Here is a 21,385-nt window from a genome sequence, read left to right as displayed (position 1 = left end):
AGCTCCTCTTTCATACCATGGGACTGGGCATAATTTATCATCAATTAATCAGTTAAGAGCTGGCCACATTCTGAAACAAACATTATTTACAGGTGCAGGGCTTCATATATTTACATGAGAGTTTTCTAAGGGTTTATTGTAGCTGGTGCAAGTAGGCAAGGTCTGTCCTGGGGAGAAGCAATGTGGGGACTTGTAAGTATAAAGCTTAGGTGTTTTTCTCAGTGAGGGTGAGAGAGGGGTCAGGTTGGGGTTATTGAGACCTGCTGGCTTTTCCTGTTGAATCAAGCTGGTAGTGAAACCTGGAATTAAACTATTGTGCAACAGGTGTTTTTTTGCCATCCCTGCAATGTAATTCTAGCACAGTCCAGTCTAACTGCAGTTACGATGTAATTCCAGTACATTCTAGTCTAGTGATAATAAACTAGTTACAATGCAGGGATGGAAAAAAAGACAGTTTGATCCATTCCTTATTTCACTATGAGTTTAATACGACACACCTGAACTTGCTACCTGTACACACTGAGGCTGATCAAGCTCCTAGTAAAACCTAGAATGGGTGAAACTGCTGTGCAACAGGAGTCTTATTACAATCTCTGCACTAGAATGATTTAGTTAGCACCATGTATTTTAATAGGGGGGTGGTGGGGGGGGCAGGATCACCTTCTTTTGATTTCACTGCTTTTGCCTGTCAAGGTATACAAACCCTGTTCTTTCTTTTAAGAAATTCTGGTTGAAAAATTCAGGCACACAATGATTTGAGATGCTTTAAAAAGCTTTATTGCATAATAGGCTTTGCAAGTCCAAACTGCGATACAGTGTAGAACCTCACACACACACACACACACACACACACACATATACACGAGTACATGACATGGTTAGCTACAGTGCACAGGTCTGAAACGTGCCGCTTCGAAAGAAAGGAAAGGAAACCCCCGCAACTGACAATTTATTGGATACAAAAAGAACATTAAAAAAACAAAGTGTTTTAACTTAGCATTGCCTTCATCCAAGCTGAAATGTGACGGGGGGGGGGGGGGGGGGGGGGGTTAACCAATAAAGTATTTTTTAATATACTGGATTGCTTTTTTTAAATGTTGTTATAGCTTTTCTGAACCAATCAGAATTACAGAATGCTAAGACAAAAAACATTATAAATCCTCTGAAAATTTAGATGCTGCATTACGTATATATACCTGGGTTCTGCCGAGTCAACACCCTGGGGAAAACAAATTGCTCAGCAGAGATTATAAAAAACAATGCATGGGGTAGTGTGAGATAAATGAGAATTGAATGCCCCCATGGCCTTCGCCCTCTGGGTTAATGTAACATCCCGCCCCTCGGGTGGGCATTCTCATATCACACACTACCCCGTGCATTATTCTGTATATATTATATTTGTAAAAGAAAAAATATATATAATAAATAAAATCGAGTAAATGAAGACAGATTGCATTAATGAAATATAATATAAAACAGGGTTTAACGGTTGAATGAAATATGAATCTAAATCCAATCGTACCGATTTGTTCAGTTCAGTTCCGTTCCATTGTAAGGCCATGCAGCCATTTAAGGCTGATAACTTGGACTGCAGTCACCATGTCGTTGTTAATAGCCTAGTGATTATGAAACTGATTTTACAATGCAGGGCAAAACCTTTAAGTCAAGCAGACGAATATTTCAGCTACTGGTGGTTTCGAGTGTCTTGAAGCTATGAATTAAACATTGTAATCTAGGGCTGGTTTCACATATTATGATTGCATTATGGCTGGTTTCACACATTCTGATTAGCATTACCGATGGTTTCGCAGAGCCTTACCTAATAAATGTGCACACTACTGTATCATGTAAAGAAAGTATCGTGACTCATCGATAACGTGGTGTATTCTTACTCCTCCTATTCTACCACTGCAGGACTATTTATTTATTTATTTCCAACAAGCAGAAACGGTAAAAGCGCTGTTATCATCCTCCGTCGCCCCTCTTGTCTTCAGCCTCGATGGTGAAATTTGCAGACGAAACCCTGCGGAGTAGAGCAGCTCAGGTCGTTCCACTGCAAGGGATCTGCAGGGGAACAAGTCAAAGCACAGCTAGCTCTGGAACAAGTCAAAGCACAGCTAGCTCTGGAACAAGTCAAAGCACAGCTAGCTCTGGAACAAGTCAAAGCACAGCTAGCTCTGGAACAAGTCAAAGCACAGCTAGCTCTGGAACAAGTCAAAGCACAGCTAGCTCTGGAACAAGTCAAAGCACAGCTAGCTCTGGAACAAGTCAAAGCACAGCTAGCTCTGGGACAAGTCAAAGCACAGCTAGCTCTGGAACAAGTCAAAGCACAGCTAGCTCTGGAACAAGTCAAAGCACAGCTAGCTCTGGAACAAGTCAATGCACAGCTAGCTCTGGAACAAGTCAAAGCTCAGCTAGCTCTGGAACAAGTCAAAGCACAGCTAGCTCTGGGACAAGTCAAAGCACAGCTAGCTCTGGAACAAGTTACTGAAGAAATCTTTTCACAACTCATTTGAAATACTGGTTAAATCAAACTGTCCAATAGAATATGATTAAGGCTGTATTTGTTTCACCGTTGTCACGGATATCATGATTTCCATGTAATATGTTGTTCCCTGTGAAAATTCCCATTTCCAAAAGAATAGTGTACATATAATAAAATGATATCACTTAAAAATAAATACAGGAAACGCTTGCCTTATACACTACCTGTTAGACTGCTTCTAGGAACCTGGCAGCCGGTTTAGTTTGCTTCCTTCCAGTAAATGATTGAACACACACTGCACAGAGCTGCACAATTTCTTTAAAACGTCTTCAATGAAAAAGACACCAGCTGCATCAAAAATCTGAAATATTTCTGCTAAAGATTTGCTCTGTCCAGTCCAAGGGGACATTTCACATGTCTATTGTTATTTTTACATGCATTTATGTTTTTTATTTTGTTTGATAATTTCACTGATGGTGAAAACAGAATGCCTTTAAAAGGTGGATATAAAATATGAAATATTTTACAATTTTGCATTTATTGTTTTCAGGTAAGCCTTTAAGTATTTAGGAACATTTGTTGTATAATAACACTAAAGAGAAAATGATCAAAAAGTTATTTTCTGCTTTAATAAATATTATGTTTAATTGTGAAATATCTTGAATGACCTATTTTTACACCATGAAATAAGCGATTTTTTTACATCCCTAAATATGGTATATTATAATATTCTATGTGGTGCTGTGCAGGGATGGAAATAAGACTTCTATTGCATCACACCCATATAGAAAGAAAGTATATTTTAAATATATTTAAGGAATTTTATTATTCATATTTTCATACTACAAAAAGCGGCCCATTTTGGTGTATGAAATATATGGATCATATAATTCCTTATATATATTTTCTATGGCCAGTTTCACTATGAGCTTGATTAGCCACAGTGTGTATAGGTCACAAGCTCAGGTGTGTCTTATTAAACTCTTAGTGAAACCAGGAATGGATCAAACCGCTATGCAATGGGAGTATTATTTCCATCTCTGCTCCAGTCCACAAGAGGTCAGTGTGGCTAACTTAGAATAAAGTATTGTAAGCATCATAGACCCACTAAAATTATTATATGGCCTCCGAAGGCTTATAGAAAAACGAATCTACATTCAATACTGGAACATTTGAAGACACTGAGAAATACTTTCTAATTGAAATTACACTGAAAACAATGAGAAAGACTTCTAGTCGAAACATTTGTCATTGAAATTACACTGAAGATGCTGAGAAAGACTTCTAGTAGAAATGTTTGTCACTGAATTTATACTAAATACAACGAGAAAGACTTCTAGTGGAAACATTTGTCATTGAATTTACACTGAAGATGCTGAAAAAGACTTCTGTTGGAAACATCTGCCATTGAATTTACACTGAAGATGCTGAGAAAGACTTCTGGTGGAAACGTTTGTCATTAATTTTATTAAGCTTCTTTTAGTATTTTGAAATTCAGCACTATTGAGTGTTCAGTAGTCGTGGATGCCCTCTAGAAGCCAACAGGACTTTAGAATCTTGAAAGTCACTTTAAACTGCAACATAAAAGGACAGACACCAGGGGGCGCCTGGCTTCAGAAAGACACTCACTGTTTTCGGTGAAATGAACACAATCCTCGCTGCTGTGCCAGTTGTCAGGCTGGTGTGCTGCCCAGTAATTATAATCCCATTTTGTCCCATCAGACCATATGAAGAGGTTAGTCTGAGAAAAGAAAAGACAAATCAGATCAACATTCAAAGAATAACCAGGGATGGAAATAAAATCCCATTCACGCTGCTGGGCCGCCCCATATTTAGGTTTCCGTGACCTTTACCTTGGGAAACCTGAGCCCCCCGATCCAGCCTCTTGGGTTCGAGGGGCTCCCTTGCCGCACAAGATTAAAGACCAAGTTGTTCTCCCTTGAACTGTGGATTGAAGCCAGGTGTCCTCCACACCCTCGATTTCTGCAAAACTCCTACAGATAGAAGAAAAAACAGAGGAACTGAGCTTCCCAAAACATTTTGGCAAATTCATATTACATGAAACTAATTCAGAAATAAAAACACAGCTATGTCTGAAAGTGTCTGTAATGCAAACATTTAATATGACCACTCTTAGCATCAATAACAGCTTTTTCATCTTTTTGGTGTTGTATCTATGCACTTTCTCAACTCTCTGGTGTAAAGAAGATTCAAGCCATGTTAAATCACTTTCTGCTTTAATTAGGCATCTTAAACAACCTCTAAAAAGTCTCCTGCATTTTACCACTTGTGGCTCTGTGTTCCTTTTCTCTTCCCATTTGAAATGAATTGCATGTATGGCTTATTAAAGTCATCAATATAATCACACAGTCAATGATTTGTCTATTTTGACAATTTACCAGGGCTTTGGTTTGATTTCTGCACAATGAATCAAAACTACATAAGCAATGGGGTGTTCTAATAAATGTGCACACTACTCTATACATATATTATTATTATTATTATTATTATTATTATTGTTATTATTATTATTATTAGCTGATTAGCAGACAATTTTATCCAAAGCGACTTACAGGGACTAGGGGGTGAACTATGCATCACAACTGCTGCTGCAGAGCCGCTTACAATAGGACCTTGGTTTTACGTGTCAAAGTGATTTGCTCAGGGTCACACCGTGAGTCAGTGGCGGAGGTGGGATTACAAGCCCACATATATTATATTTTCAGAAACATAATATAAATAGAATAATGGCTGGCTCAGTATATATATATATATATACCTCCTAAAGTCCAACTTCCACTGACTCAAAGTGGCAGGAGGGTGACAACGGGTTCTCAAGATGAAGTACAGCGGGGTCCCCTGACTCTGGCAGCTTCAACCATGCTGTGAAAGCTTGAGTAACATACTCAGCCAAAGTGGAAGGGGCACTCACCAACCTGCCTGGCCAGTGTGGTGAGTTATGGCCAACCACCCCATGATGAAAGCACAGACAAAAACATGGCTCTCATTCCCAGGAGGCTGGATTGCCACCGACCAAAGCAGTGGCCAGTTAGGCATGAAGGCAGATGGTGCTAAGAACCACGATTTTAGGCTGCCACAGAACACTGACCCTGGCCACGTACAACTGCAGCTGTCATTCAGGTGAAGCAAGACTTCAAGAGTTGAAAGAACTTGGAAGAATCAAGTGGGACATAGTAGGACTAAACAAAATATGGTGAAAAGACTAAGGACTAGTAGAACTCAAGTGGACATCTTCTCTTCTACCAAGGCACTACAGATAGACAAACAGGAGGCGTTGGATTCATTGTCCATAAGAGAATCAAGAATAACGTAGTAGAGATTGACAGCTCATCAGAGAGGTCCACAAGACTGATAGTCAAAGTTTCAAGGAAGTATGAACTTCAGGTCATCCAAGTATATGCACCAACAACAACCTATTCGGATGAAGTTGAAGATTTTTATGAAGTACAAAAACTACACAAAAATGGGAAGAGCCATATAAGTTCATCATCGGTGACTTCAACGCCAAAATAGAGGACGAGAATTCGGTCAGCAAAGTTGGACATGGCGACAGGAACGAGAGGGGCGACAGACTAATCGAATTTGCAGAGAACAAACCCACAAGATATATACAACATGACAGGACAGAAACTGCAAAAAACAATAATAAAAAAGCTGCTCGCATTATCATTAAGGTGAACTACACCACTGCTAACCATAAAACCACGCATCAGCCACTTACTTTCTGCCGTCTCGGAATCCACAGTGACAGCTGACCTGCTCCCTTAAGAATAAACAAGCTCACTAACATTTACATGTGAAATCCAGGTTTCCATGCAAAACTGGGCATGGATTTTCCCGTGTTTGTCATCATTTACACGTGTAAATGAGATTCAACCTGTCCCTCTCTTTGGCTGTTTTTTCCATCCACAAACCTGATTTACACGAGTAATTCTCCCAAACGTGCACGCGCATTGCCATTTCACGTGTAAATTGTCCAGCATGGAAACCCCATGAATGGGATCAAGCTTGAAGAAGTCAATAACTACGCATACTTAAGACAGTTAGTTTTGGCAACTGAGAACCAAATGTGCGAAATCAACAGAAGAGCAAAAATGGGCTGGAGTGCCTTTGGAAGATTAAGCATGTTTCTGAAAGGGAAACTACCCTTATGCCTCACAAGGAAAGTCTTCAACCAATGCGTGCTGCCAGTGCTAACTTACAGATGTGAAACCTTGACCCTCAATGTAAAAATGACTCAAAAATGATAAACGACTCAATGGAGTATGGAAAGATGCATGCTGGGAATAACAAGAAGAGACAGGAAAAGGAAGGAATGGATAAGAGCACAAACAAAAGTATGCAATGTTATTATAAGAGCAAAAAAACTGAAACTGCAGTGGACTGGCCATGTAGCAAGAAGAACAGACCATTGCTGGATCCCAAGAGATATAAAGAGACCAAGAAGAAGGCCTCCAGGAAGATGGCAAGATGAAATTAAGAAACTCGCTGGAGCAACATGGATGAGGGATGCAGAAGACAAGCTTTTGTAGAAGAATCTTGGGGATGCCTTCATCCAGCAGTGGATTTATCAAGCAATAGCTTTCTTGAGAATTCCAGCCATTTACCACATTACTTGTTATATGTTAACAGTCACCGGTAAAACTAAAGATTTACTAGATTTGAACTTTTACCTTAACACACACACACACACACACACACACACACACACACACACACACATATACATATACATCTCTCTCTCTCTCTCTCTCTCTCTCTCTCTATATATATATATATATATATATATATATATATATATATATATAAAATAGAGAGAGATATGGAAGGGTGGAGGCTAAGGTTGTTCAGCTCACATAGGATTGTCCAGACAAGCTGAAAGCAGCTCAAAGCTGGGTAAAGGCAGATTTCAAATAAGAACTTGATATTGGAGAAGCAACAGAACCCAGAACCATTGAGAATGACTGGAGCAGAACACTATTAAATACTAAGGAGAAGTGTAACTTTAAAAATAAATAAAAACAATAAAATGACATTTAAAGCTAATGAAATCACTGGCTACTCTACATCGCTATTAATAATAATAATGCTGGTAAATAAATTGTGTTGAAACAAATTTGCAGACACTTAAGCTGTACTGTAGTATTTGCTGACTGCAGGGACAGACAGACAGACACACAGAATCAAGATTCTTACATTGGCACAATAAAAAGACAGAGGCCCTCGGAAGTACTGGTAACACGAGTGTCCGATTTTGGTGCAGTTGCTCAATCCTTTGCTGTCACACGTCTCAAATTTCTCTTTTGGGAGAGGTCCACAGACTAAAAGAGAAAAACATTGTTTGTGTTATCTTAAAAGTCTACCTCCTTATTTCAGGGCTCTGGCAGAAAGGATTGGGTTTTAAGGCTGTAGTTTTACGCTGTCAGGATTCTGTTAATTTGGCTGGTCTGAGGGTCAAAACACATCATCGGCATCATCTGGTATGTGGCTGGGGGTGTGGGTGCAGTTGCCCCCCCCAGATTTGTTGTAGGTCTATATTATTCTCCATTATTTTTTCCGCTTATTGACCCCCCCCCCCCCCAAGACACGTTATTAGCATAAAATGAGACATAGTGGAAACTCATTTTCGAGTTTGTTATAAACCAGTGCCGTGCTTTTAAAAATACCTGCATTACACATGCTGTATAATTTATTTGAAGAAAAAGAACAGTGTTGACAAAGGCCTGCGTTCTCTCATTCATGATGCTATTTGGGGCAGTGGTGCTGTTTGACACAACTATGCTATTTGACACAACTATGCCCCCCCTGCCCCTCCCCCCAGATCTTCTGAAATAACGCCTCTGAAACATATCTGCGAGAATTTTATCTTTTGCTCATCAACTGCCGAAGACAGTTGAATTGTTTCCACCACAGTATGAAGATGGAATGATTTCATCTTTCTTTCTCTGGTTATAAAGATCGTATTTGGGGAATTGCTTAGAATCTGCTGCCAATGCTTCTCCTCCTTCAATCCACATTAACAAATAGATATATATCCTACTTTTCCTGTTCTTTGATCTCTGTAAGCTAAGGTTTACAAAAGGGTAAAGGGCCAGACGTGGGTTGGATAAATGCAAGCGGGCCTCTTGAATAAAGTATACTGGGTTTATTGCTGGAAACGGCTTTCAAGCAATGACATGCCAAACTCACTAATAACTGGGTTAAAACAGCTCCAGTCAAAACGTCAGCAAAATACTAGTGTAATTCTCTTCATAGGTAATACTAGCAGTTTTCAATACGTTAAGAAATTACTTAATGGTACAAGTTCAATGGCACGTTTGTTTTTATAAAAGTAATCATTCTCAATGAATAATAAAGTTCAAACAAGGAAAAATAAATCTGTATCACACCTGTACACTGCTGAGTTATGTTTGAACCGCACATGTGTTTTATCGTGTTGCCTCTACTTGAGAATTTTACAATTTTTGTTAATGTCTATTTAAACACAACTGTGGTTTCACTATTAAAAGATGTACATTAAATGCAGTGATTAAAGTGAGGCGGTGTGAGCCGGTAAGAAAAGAAAAACTGACAGTATAGCATACCAGCAAAAGAAATGAAAAAAACTAGTGGGAAAAAAATATATAAATGTTATACTGCAGCAAAACACCCTGCCCAGACCTTTACTTTCAAACCAAAAAACGTTGACTTTAGTGTCTCTCATAGCACATGCTTCACCTCCGGTCATGCCCTTGTTCTCCAGAAGCACTTACCCTGTAGGGCACCTACGATAATTATCGTATTTATATGAAATGTACGAGACATAGTTGTAAAATTGGCCAAAATGTACTATAATTCAGGAAGGTCCACCGAGTACTCGCATTTGAAGAAAAAAAAAATCTGATAATTTTATCATCTTCTGTCATTGGGAGTAGGGATGGGATGGCATAACATTTCCACGGTTTGATAACCTTAAAAATAAATCCCACGGTAACCCTAATATCACGGTATAAATCATGCAAGTTATAAAATGAAGCAAATACAACACAGCTGCATCAAACATGGATTTTATTTATGGTTTGCGGAGTTTGTACGTTGTGCTTTTGCAAGTGCCACCCCAAGCACCTATCCACAGACACCCATGTTATATTATTATATTATTATTATGTGTTTTATTTAGCAGACGCCTTTATCCAAGGTGACTTACAGAGACTAGTGTGTGTGAACTATGCATCAGCTGCAGAGTCACTTACAACTACGTCTCACCCGAAAGACAGAGCACAAGGAGGTTAAGTGACTTGCTCAGGGTCACACAATGAGTCAGTGGCTCAGGTGGGATTTGAACTGGGGACCTCCTGGTTATAAACCTGTTTCTTTAACCACTGGACCACACAGCCTCCTTGTTCATACATTATCTCAAGGTTAGTAGCTATTTACAGCAATATGATCCTATTAAGGACGAAAAAAAAAAAGTTTATATTTGCGTGCTCTTAAATTTTGGGATGTATGATCATTTTTCATGAAATAGAATAATTTTGAGGCTCCAATACGATATTTTCATTTTTCAGATCTGGCAACACTGTCTGAGGTCATCGTACCCGTGAATTTTAGACATTACTTGTGTGTGTTGGAAATCGTACCAGTCAAATCCTACTAATACGTTTCGTGTTGAATTTCATCTGTTTTATTTTTGTGCAATAGTTTTATGACGTCAAAATGAAAAGAGAAATCTAGGCCAGCCAAAGCAATCTACTGAGCTATAGTATCACTGAGTGATGATTCCGACAGTTTGTACCACACAAAAACACCAGACCTGATTGGTGCTTGTAATGCTTCAATTTGCATATTCCCAATTAACATTACAAGAGCCAATCAAATTGCGTTGTTTTTAGATTTAGCTGGCCAGTTAAATACTTAGCTAAATGTTAAATCTTGTTAATTGATTTAAGATGAAGTTAAATATTTAGCTAAATGTTAAATCTAGTTAAGGGATTTAATATTTAGTTAAATATTTAGCCAAATGTTAAATCTTGTTAGGAGATTTAATATTTAGTTAAATATTTAGCTAAATGTTAAATCTTGTTAATTGATTTAAGATGAAGTTAAATATTTAGCTAAATGTTAAATCTAGTTAAGGGATTTAATATTTAGTTAAATATTTAGCCAAATGTTAAATCTTGTTAAGAGATTTAATATTTAGTTAAATATTTAGCTAAATGTTAAATCTTGTAATTTGATTTATAAATTATATCTGAATGTACACATTTAAAAAATATTTATTTATTTTCACAACATTTATAAATCTGGGGAAAAAATACAAGATGCAAATACAAGAAAAAAAATACATATATACATATTTCAACATGTCTTATATATATATATATATATATATATATATATAATCTGTTGTCCCTTTATTTTTGACGGTTGCATAAAATTCTCTGAGATATTCATTTAAACTCTGGCAAGTGTTTTCCTCAAAGTTTGCGGTTGTATTATTTTCCTTTAACCAGTCTCGAAAAACACTGATTACCCAAGCTTTGTTTTCTGGTATTTTATTCAGTTCTTTCTATTTCAGTTCAATTAAGTCAGTGTTGGGTAATGCTCCCATGTCTAGCACTGCTTGTACTTGTGCTAATGGTAGGTTTTTCGTTTGTCCGACAGTACTTCTCTCTGTATTAAATACAGTGACTGCAGACATCTCAGAGGTGCTTGTATTTTCGGGGATGTTTTGATTTAGCCATTCCTCAATTGACATCTTATTAAAAAGGTTGAAATTTACTTTAAACAACATTTTGTTAATAGCTGATGGAGTGATCTTGTTTGGTTTGTTTTTGTGATGCGGTGTGACAGAAATACAATGAGTTCTGGTGATAAATCTTCCTCCCGACCTGTGAGGGCGCTAAAGAACGGGAGGAGAAGTATCTGGAAGGGCTGGCCTGACAGTTCGTTTCCGGGGCCGGGAAGCGGGTCAGCCTGGAAGGAAGCGAGACTCTGTTGTAAGACCGTATTGATTTGACAGGTAAACGAGGGGCAGCTGCAAGTAATAAGGCAGCTGCAACCGCTTACCTAGATATCATGCGGGATTACATATAGGGGCCAGGGTAACGCTGTTCTTTTCCTTCGTTTGGGTTAAGCCAAGGACCGAGAAGGACGTACTTACTGTATTACTCTGCAAAGAGTTGTGTGTGTGTGGGTTTGTGTTTGTTCGTCTCTGTAAACTAACTGTCTGTGTCTTTGAAATCACTAGACAGCTAAACGCACATCCGGAGCTGTCGCCTTGGGCCAGCACAAGCCGGATCACCACTTCACGAACTGTCACGGAATAAAGTATATTCACGCACCACCATCACGACTGCACGCACCCGAGACGGGTGACCGTGTTTTTGTTTCCTTTGTCAGGACTGCAACCTGTGTTCTTCAGCCCCGAGCTTTACACATCGTTGTGTATTGCCGGGGCTTATTATTATTTGTGGTCACTAGACCAGGACTGAAAATAAAAGCCTGTTTTTCTGAATTACCGTTGTCTGCCCGTCACTCCTGCACCGCATCACTGCTACACCTGTTCCCCTTACCACCCACTTTGCCACACGTGGTGTCAGAACACGGATCATGGACCGCAACGCGCTGGCGGAGCTGCTGCAGGCACTGGAGAGCAGACGCGACGCAGAGGAGAGAAGGAGGGAGGAGCGCTACACAGCGCTCATTGAACGGGTAGGGCTGGCCGTGGCTGCAGCGACGACCCCTACCACAACACCGCGGATGTCGCCCCCGAAGGCACGGGCAATGAAAATGTCGGCGGAGGATGACCCGGAGGCGTATTTGGTGGCGTTCGAGCGGCTGGCTACCGCGGCGGCTTGGCCGCGGGAGTTCTGGGCCAGCCAGTTGGGACCCTGCCTGATTGGGGAGGCTCAGGCAGCCTACCAAGCAATGAATGACCAGCACGCCACCGAGTACGACCTGGTCAAGCAGGCTATCCTCCGTCGGCTAAACATCACTACCGAGACCCACCGGGCGCGGTTTAGGGAGTACCGGAGAGCCCCGGAGACACGCCCCAGGGTGGTTGCGGAGAGGTTGTGCGACCACATGGTGCATTGGCTGACCCCCGGGAAGAAGACCGCCCAGCAGATGGGGGAAGCCATTGTGGTAGAGCAGTTCTGCCATGTGGTCGGCGCCGAGACCCAGGCGTGGATACGGCGCCACAACCCCGACACCCTGGAGGAGGCGGTCAAATTGGCTGAAGATTTTGAAGACTCCCTGACCTCTGCCCGGATCGGGATCCTGTCAGCCCCTGCCCTTCGGAGCAGCCGAGCTCTCTCTCCCTCTCCTCCAACACCATCACCACCACCCCCCTCGTTCCAGGGACCCCGACCTCCCAGAGCACCGACCCCATTGGGCCCCCCTGCCTCCCCCCCATGGAGACCAAGGTTGGCCCCCAGCTGGGGTAGAGGTGCTGCCCCTGCCCCGTTGCCATACCAGCAGCGGGACAGATTTGTAACCTATGCCCCCTCTGTCCCTCCTATCTGTTTTAGGTGCCACCAGCCGGGAATCTGGCCAGGTCATGCCCCGCTGCCATGGAGTGTGACGTGGCCGCGTGCAATTGGGCACCTGAAACTGGTAAGCGTGGGGAAAATGGTCGGGAGGGGCCTTGTCTGATTAATGTTGTGTTAGGGAATGTGAAAACCCACGCATTAGTGGACACAGGGTGTGAGCAGACCTTGATTAGGACAGCTCTCCTGGGCGGTGTGTCGTGGCGGCCACAAGGTCAGGTGGCCATCTCCTGTATCCATGGAGACACGGCGGCATACCCCACCTTAAAAGTATATTTATCGGTAGGACCGATAAAACGTCACCTTGTAGTCGGGGTGGCGGAAAGGTTGCCACACCCAGTTATTCTGGGCCGAGACTGGCCAAAATTCAAAGAATTGATGCAAATAATGGCAGTCTCAGCCACACACGTAAACGTGGCAGAAAAAAAAAAAAAGGAACGGATTGGTGATGTGTTTCCTTTTCACACTGAAATGTTTTCCCCTCTTTTCCGTCCTAGAAAAACGAATAAGGAGAGACGGACCGCAAAATGGGAGGGAGCGTTGTTGAGACAAGGCTGGGGTCTGGTGGGAGAGTGCTGCAATGGTAATAAACGCCAGTCGAAGGGAGTGGGAACGCAGTGTGACCGAGAGAGCGAGGTTACTGGACCGACTAGAGCAGAGGTTATTCCAGCCCCTCTCAATGTACCGGACCCGTGGTACTCAAGCGCGGACCTAGTGTGGGGCCAACATAACGACCCGTCACTGGTGCACGCTTGGGGACAGGTCCGGTCCATTGAAGGTAAGGATGTTGACGGCGCTGGGGCGCTAGTATATCCACACTTCAGTATCAAGGGGCAATTACTGTATAGGGTAAACCTAGCCGCGGGCACAGGACAGCCTGTAACACAATTATTGGTTCCCCCGTCTTGTCGGCTGGAGGTCATGAGGCTGGCGCATGATATCCCTTTTGCGGGGCACCTCGGAGCCGAGAAGACGAGGGAACGGATATTGGCTCGATTCTATTGGGTAGGTCTTCATACTGATGTGTCGAAATATGTAGCCACATGCCCAGACTGCCAGCGAGTAGCGCCGGGTCGAGTGCGCCCCGCCCCTTTGGTCCCACTGCCGATTATTTCCACTCCTTTCGAGCGCATTGCAATGGACATAGTCGGCCCTTTGCTACCTTCTGACTCCGGGTATACGCACATTTTAGTAGTGGTGGATTATGCAACGCGATACCCGGAGGCAGTTCCATTGAGGTCCACTAGTGCCGCTGCAATAGCCACCGAGTTAGCACAGATTATGGCTAGAGTAGGGATCCCCAAGGAGATTTTGACCGATCACGGAACTAATTTTTTGTCCAATACGTTACAGCAGGTGTACAAAATATTAAAAATACGTCCCATCAGGACGTCCGTTTATCATCCACAATCGGACGGTCTGGTGGAACGTTTTAATCAGACCTTAAAGTCGATGCTGAGGCGATTTGTAACACAAGAGCAAAAACATTGGGCATCACTTCTCCCCTACCTCCTTTTTGCAGATAGAGAAGTGCCGCAGAGTTCAACGGGGTTCTCCCCCTTTGAGCTCCTGTACGGCCGGCAGCCTCGCGGCATTCTCGACCTGCTGAGAGAGGGGTGGGAGGAGCACAAAGGCTCGTCTAAAAATGTAGTGAAGTATGTGCTCCTACTCAGAGATCGCCTGGATTTGGTCGGTCGTTTGGCCCGAGACAACCTCAGATCGGCTCAGCACCGACAAGAGCAGCATTACAACAAAAATGCACGGATTCGAACCTTTCGACCAGGGGACAAGGTAATGCTGCTACTTCCCTCATCAGAGTCAAAACTGTGTGCTAAATGGCAGGGGCCGTATGAGGTGATTCGGGCTATAGGGAAAGTAAATTATGAAATTAGACAGCCCGATCGCCGGAATGAACGTGAAATTTACCATGTTAATTTGTTGAAGCCCTGGCAGGCAAGGGAGGTCTTATTTATAGCCCCAGGCAATATGGAGGATGATTTAGGTCCCTGTCCAGAGACCCCGAGCACAAGAGCGATTTCAATGGGGGAACAATTAGTTCCGGATCAGCAAAGAGAGCTGCGTAAGCTTATTGAGGAGTTCAGCGATGTTTTTTCTGATGTGCCCGGCAGGACAAACTTAGTTGAATATGACATTATCTCTCCTCCAGGTGTCACAGTGCGAGAGAGACCGTACCGGATCCCGGAAAGTCGACGAAGTGGCGTTCGCAAAGAGGTATGGGATATGCTCGAGCTTGGAGTGATTGAACCTTCCAGGAGCGAGTGGTGCAGTCCTATTGTAATAGTGGCTAAGAAGGACGGCACCAACCGCTTCTGCGTAGATTTCAGAAAGGTAAATGCTATTGCTAAGTTCGATGCGTATCCCATGCCTCGGGTCGACGAACTTTTAGACAGACTGGGAAAAGCGAGGTTTATTTCCACTCTGGACCTGACGAAGGGATACTGGCAAATCCCTTTAACCCGCAGCTCCAGAGAGAAAACCGCATTTTCAACACCAGAGGGGCTGTTCCACTTTAAAACCATGCCATTTGGGCTACATGGTGCGCCCGCTGCCTTTCAGAGACTGATGGACCAGGTTTTACGCCCACATCATGAATATGCAGCAGCGTATATTGATGACGTGGTGATTTACAGCTCCACCTGGCGAGAGCATTTGGCTAGGGTTGCAGCCGTTCTTCAGTCTCTAAGGGCAGCCCGGCTGACAGCTAACTTAAGGAAATGTGCGTTTGCCAAGACAGAGACTCAATATTTGGGATTTTTAATGGGAAATGGAAGGGTGAGACCTGTGGTCACCAAAATCCAGGCTTTGGTTGATGCAGCGATCCCCAAAACCAAGACTCAGGTGAGGTCACTACTGGGCTTAGCCGGTTATTACCGCCGCTTCATCCCCGAGTACGCCACAGTGGTTAACCCGTTAGTCGACCTCACCAAAAAGAGTGCTCCAAATTTGATTAAATGGTCAGCTGAGTGTCAGGGGGCGTTTGATATGATTAAGCGTAAACTTTGCCAGGCCCCCACCCTTATTACCCCAGATTTCACCAAGAGATTCATCCTCCACACCGACGCCTCGGATGTAGGTTTGGGTGCAGTCTTGTCCCAAAAAGTAGCTGGAGTAGAACACCCGATATTGTACATAAGCAAAAAAATGTTACCTCGGGAACGTAACTACTCCGTAGTCGAAAAAGAGTGTTTAGCCATTAAATGGGCTACTCACTCTTTACGATACTACCTGCTGGGACACTCATTTGATCTGGTCACAGACCACGCCCCACTCAAGTGGTTAAGCACAATGAAGGACAGCAATGCCCGGATAACTCGGTGGTATCTGGCATTGCAGCCCTTCATGTACCACATGGTACACCGTGCGGGGAAAGACCACCAAAATGCGGATTATTTTTCCCGGGAGGGGGGAGTAATGGGAAAGGTAGATTTAGCCGAGTGTTCCTTCGGCTCCACTCTGAGCGGTGGGATATGTGACAGAAATACAATGAGTTCTGGTGATAAATCTTCCTCCCGACCTGTGAGGGCGCTAAAGAACGGGAGGAGAAGTATCTGGAAGGGCTGGCCTGACAGTTCGTTTCCGGGGCCGGGAAGCGGGTCAGCCTGGAAGGAAGCGAGACTCTGTTGTAAGACCGTATTGATTTGACAGGTAAACGAGGGGCAGCTGCAAGTAATAAGGCAGCTGCAACCGCTTACCTAGATATCATGCGGGATTACATATAGGGGCCAGGGTAACGCTGTTCTTTTCCTTCGTTTGGGTTAAGCCAAGGACCGAGAAGGACGTACTTACTGTATTACTCTGCAAAGAGTTGTGTGTGTGTGGGTTTGTGTTTGTTCGTCTCTGTAAACTAACTGTCTGTGTCTTTGAAATCACTAGACAGCTAAACGCACATCTGGAGCTGTCGCCTTGGGCCAGCACAAGCCGGATCACCACTTCACGAACTGTCACGGAATAAAGTATATTCACGCACCACCATCACGACTGCACGCACCCGAGACGGGTGACCGTGTTTTTGTTTCCTTTGTCAGGACTGCAACCTGTGTTCTTCAGCCCCGAGCTTTACACATCGTTGTGTATTGCCGGGGCTTATTATTATTTGTGGTCACTAGACCAGGACTGAAAATAAAAGCTTGTTTTTCTGAATTACCGTTGTCTGCCCGTCACTCCTGCACCGCATCACTGCTACACCTGTTCCCCTTACCACCCACTTTGCCACATGCGGTTACAAAGATTCTGAAGGCATATATCAGGGATTATATCCCTCTAGCTCAACCGTATTTAGAATGCGTGGAATCTTTCCATTGAAGTATATATATATAAAAAGGTCTGTTTTCTGTAGCCTGATGACAGTAGTAGGAAAATAATTAAATGTTATGAGCTGCAATAAATCCACCCGATGTTATTAATTATGAATGTGTTATTTTATACAGTTATAATAATAATAATAATAATAATAATAATAATAATAATAATAATAATAATAATAACAAAATAAAATGTAACTTTATAATTAACTGCTCCAGAGTTGGTACGGCAGTAATGAATTAAAGAAAACAAATAAGTGTCCTGTTTTTTTTCACTCTGAAAGTCTGGTAACTCTTTGCTTACCGAATGCCAAGGTGAGTGTCAAACTGCAAAGCAGACAAAGAAGAAAAGCAGCCTTCATTTTGCTTCTTCACAGGACTGGGGAGCAAAGTGGAAATTAAATCAAAGGTTATTGACGTTTGGTTTCAGTACTTCCAGATCATATTTTGCAAACCTAAATATTATGGTTATGTTGAGTAGAGTTCAACTTTCACCCCAACGTCACGCTGCACCAAATAAAAAAAAGGATGTCTATTGGTGTTTTCATTGGAGTGTCATCCCTGAGGTTTCTACTGTCAATATTTCCCTACAGTTAATATTTTGTAAATTTCTTGGGGGGGGGGGGGGGGGTTTGTGCCAATTTTGATATGATTTCAGTGAAGCTTTGTACTTGTATGAGGTTCTAAATAATTCTAATAAATTTGCACTCTATTGTATATTTTCAATCAGAATTATAATGGGCCATCTGCAAAGGGTTAAAGATATTGTAGCTGACATGATAATGCTATAAATCTTGCCTGTCCTGCACCTCTCACTACACAGGTCTCACATGTGCAGTTTTGAAAGAACCACATAGCACACATGGATTTTCATTTAAAAAATGAACTCTGGTACTAAACTAGGTTAAGAAACTTAGTTTTGTTGAATCTCAACAAAAAACAACCAGACTGAAATGAATGTGTTACGAAGGCATGTTGAAGGAACTGAATCAATTCCGACTGGAGCCACAGTGGAGTTCAAGTGCATTTAAATGTAAATGCAAATACCTGCAAATCTTACCAACGCAAATGCAAATACAAATAGATGCATGCACTTCAGTTGCATCTAAATACAAATGCACAACTGAGACTTTGCAAATGCCTTTGACAGATTATACAAATGCATTTGTCAAAATATATACTGGAAATCCTCAACAATAATTGCAAAAGAAATGTAATCAAAACATGTACGCTTTTCTCTATCAATTCAAACGACTCCCTGTTATAACAAACTCTTTTAAGACTCACCTTCAACACCTGGGTGAGCTCCACCCTGCTTACAATTGCTTGGCGACGTGCGCTAATTAATTGATGCTGTTAACTCAAGGCAACTGTCAACAGTTCCTAAACTCAGGGTCGCAAATCCTGTAAATATCAGGTGTGATCAGGATCAAGTAAATTGTAATTGTTTTACTTTTCATGCTTTTAATTGTATTAATGTTTTTTTTGCATTATTATTGTATTATCTATTTTTGTCCTGTTTTGAATGTCTCTTTTGCTATTGATTTTTTAACGTTATTTCTTGCCTCGTTCTCTTGCCAGGACCCCCTTGAAATTTGAGATGTATATCTCCAGGGAGCTGGGTAAATAAAGAAATTTGAAGATTTGAATTTTGAAATTTGAACGGGACGCTCGTAAAGGTGCTTCGGTATTAATCTGCTGTTCTTTTTCTGATTCCCCATTGAAGACCAATCTCTTATAAAATACTGGCGGTAAAACCATAGGAGATACCAACGTTTCAATATCAGTACAGTATTTCTTAGCTGGGGTGGGCCGTCCGACGTTCTTTCAGTGTGATTCTCGACAGCAGATCATGGCTGCCTCCAAGCCAGCCTTTTTATACCCTAATCAATGAGGAACTTTCAAACTGCCTATTCATGAAAAAAAACTCCACCCACCATCTCAAGACTTTTTGAACACTTCCAAATAAGGTAAACCACTGAAAATGCAACAGCTGAAATGTTTGTTGGCTTGACTTTGTTTTCTTGTAGTTTGTACCAGAATACACAACTTTTCCTGTTGGTAGTCATGTTAGCTACACAACTGGGGCACTTTGCATTTTTTGTATTCATGATACTACTAGTTCCTAAAGGAATTAACCAAGGGTTCAAAGTTTGTCATGTCTGTGCCATGGTCCTCATTTGAGGACAGGCTATTTTGTAATTTTTTGGAGCAATTGTTTAAGTGGCATCTACCTGTTATTTTAATTTTCTCTTTAACTATATCATTATGATAACTTACATTTTGTTAAGCGCAAAAGCCTAAATGTAACTGTTAATTCTGCAAATAGAGTAGAACCTCATAGTTCTGAACACCTTGAGAATGGAGGTTGTTCGTACATCTGAAAAGTCAATGACTCTGAAAATGAGTTTCCAGTGGTTAATAAACGTGTACAGCCTCAATCTGGAGAATAATACAAGGATACAGCACAGTAATGCAATACTCATTGTTATAGTTTGAAAGGATTTAAAATGGTACTATACATTTCAGAAAGGAGACATCCACTAAATGATACAATAAATTAATTATTGAATTAACAATGATATATTTATGACAGTGCAATAACATGAAATGCTTTGATCCATACTATACCAGCTGAACTAGGAAAATCTGAAAATAATTTATAACTAAGCCAGCAGGCAAAAAAGTGGCACACAAGGCCACCATCCCCCTGGACAAGGCATCCTGCACGGTGGAGGCAGGGGAGGAGGAGGTCAAAAGAAATAACAGGGAACAAAAGGGAGAGAGCTATTTATGTGGAAGCAAATATGTATATAATTGGGGGGTGGAGTCTCCTTTCAGTAAAACAACCAAGGAAAAAGGCTAAATTTAACTTACCTTTGAAATCGTGACTGAGGCAGAAACACAGATTTAAACATCCAGGAAAACACGGGTTAACGTAGTACTTATATTTATTTTATTGTTATTATTAAAATACATTTTTGTAGCTTGCGAGGTCATTCAGCCTCCTTTGGCTTGGAAAAAAAAACTGTGCTTTGTTTAAAACATAAAAGTCCCAAGTAAATTTGCCTGCACTTGCTTTGAAATCTGCCACAGTGGTGAAGTGTTGACCGGATTTGGTGCTGGCCTTAAGCGACAGCTCCGGATCGTGTTAGCCGTCTAACAAGAACAAACAAGTATAATTAGACAAGACAAACAAACAGAACACTAAACACTCATGGTACGTTTTTTATTCTCCTTTTGGTTCGCTCGCAACCATAACAAAGGAACAGATCGCTTAGCCACGTTCCCTTTTGTACCCCCTTGGTTAGCGAGTGCAACCGTTTCTCCTCCAATCCGCAATTGCCACATCGCTTCCCTTCTGGAGCGATGAATTGATGTACCGTAGCTCTGCCCCCTTTCTAGATGGCCGACTTCCACCTTTCCCTGGAATGAATTGTCAGACCATCCAGTCCGAGGCACTCTGTTCCCTTTACACAGCGCCCTCAAAGGTCAGGAGGGAGATTTATAACCAAGCTCATTCTTTCTCTGTTACAGGGACCTATGAAAAAGTTTGTCGATACAATAATATCTTCATCTAGACAATGTGGTGAAAGCTATTAAAAAGGCCAACAGAATGCTTGGCTATATAGTGAAAAGTGTTGAATTTAAATCGAGGGAAGTAATGTTAAAACTATACAATGCATTAGTAAGACCTCACCTAGAATACTGTGTTCAGTTTTGGTCACCCCGCTACAAAAAAGACATTGCTGCTCTAGAAAGAGTGCAAAGATGAGCAACCAGAATTATTCCTGGTCTGAAAAGCATGTCACACGAAGACAGGCCAAATGAACTAAGTCTGTTTGGTCTTGAACAAAGGAGACTACGGAGGGATCTGATTCAGCTATTCAAAATTTTAAAAGGTGTAGACAATGTAGACCCTCAGGAGTTTTTTGACCTGAAAAATTAAACAAGGACCAGGGGTCACAAAACAGAAAAACAGAAAGTAGGAGGCACTTTTTTACATTGAGAATTGTGGGAGTCTGGAG

The 21,385-nt window shown here is 41.9% G+C and overlaps 1 protein-coding gene across 2 annotated transcripts; it reads right to left on the bottom strand.

Moving 5' to 3' along the window:
* Nucleotides 1-754: 754 nt before the first annotated feature.
* LOC117402103 (galactose-specific lectin nattectin-like) lies at nucleotides 755-20,301 on the bottom strand. 2 transcript variants are annotated; one of them, XM_059008270.1, is made up of 6 exons: nucleotides 20,235-20,301; nucleotides 17,662-17,736; nucleotides 7,703-7,827; nucleotides 4,339-4,479; nucleotides 4,115-4,226; nucleotides 755-2,064 (listed from the first exon to the last, which is right to left on the bottom strand). In XM_059008270.1, exons 2-6 carry the CDS (start codon nucleotides 17,717-17,719, stop codon nucleotides 1,991-1,993), a joined length of 510 nt encoding a protein of 169 aa, XP_058864253.1. In that variant the 5' UTR covers nucleotides 17,720-17,736; nucleotides 20,235-20,301; the 3' UTR covers nucleotides 755-1,990. The 2 variants fall into 2 exon arrangements, with proteins under 2 accessions (XP_058864253.1, XP_058864252.1); XM_059008269.1 differs by lacking the exon at nucleotides 20,235-20,301 and adding an exon at nucleotides 19,166-19,318 and having other exon boundaries at nucleotides 17,662-17,742.
* Between the last annotated feature and the right edge of the window lie 1,084 nt (nucleotides 20,302-21,385).

The sequence above is a fragment of the Acipenser ruthenus genome, chromosome 36 (genome assembly GCF_902713425.1).
Source record: "Acipenser ruthenus chromosome 36, fAciRut3.2 maternal haplotype, whole genome shotgun sequence".
Lineage (NCBI taxonomy): Eukaryota > Metazoa > Chordata > Actinopteri > Acipenseriformes > Acipenseridae > Acipenser > Acipenser ruthenus.
Note: the sequence above shows the minus strand (reverse complement) of the source record. Positions and strands in the feature narration are given on the sequence as shown.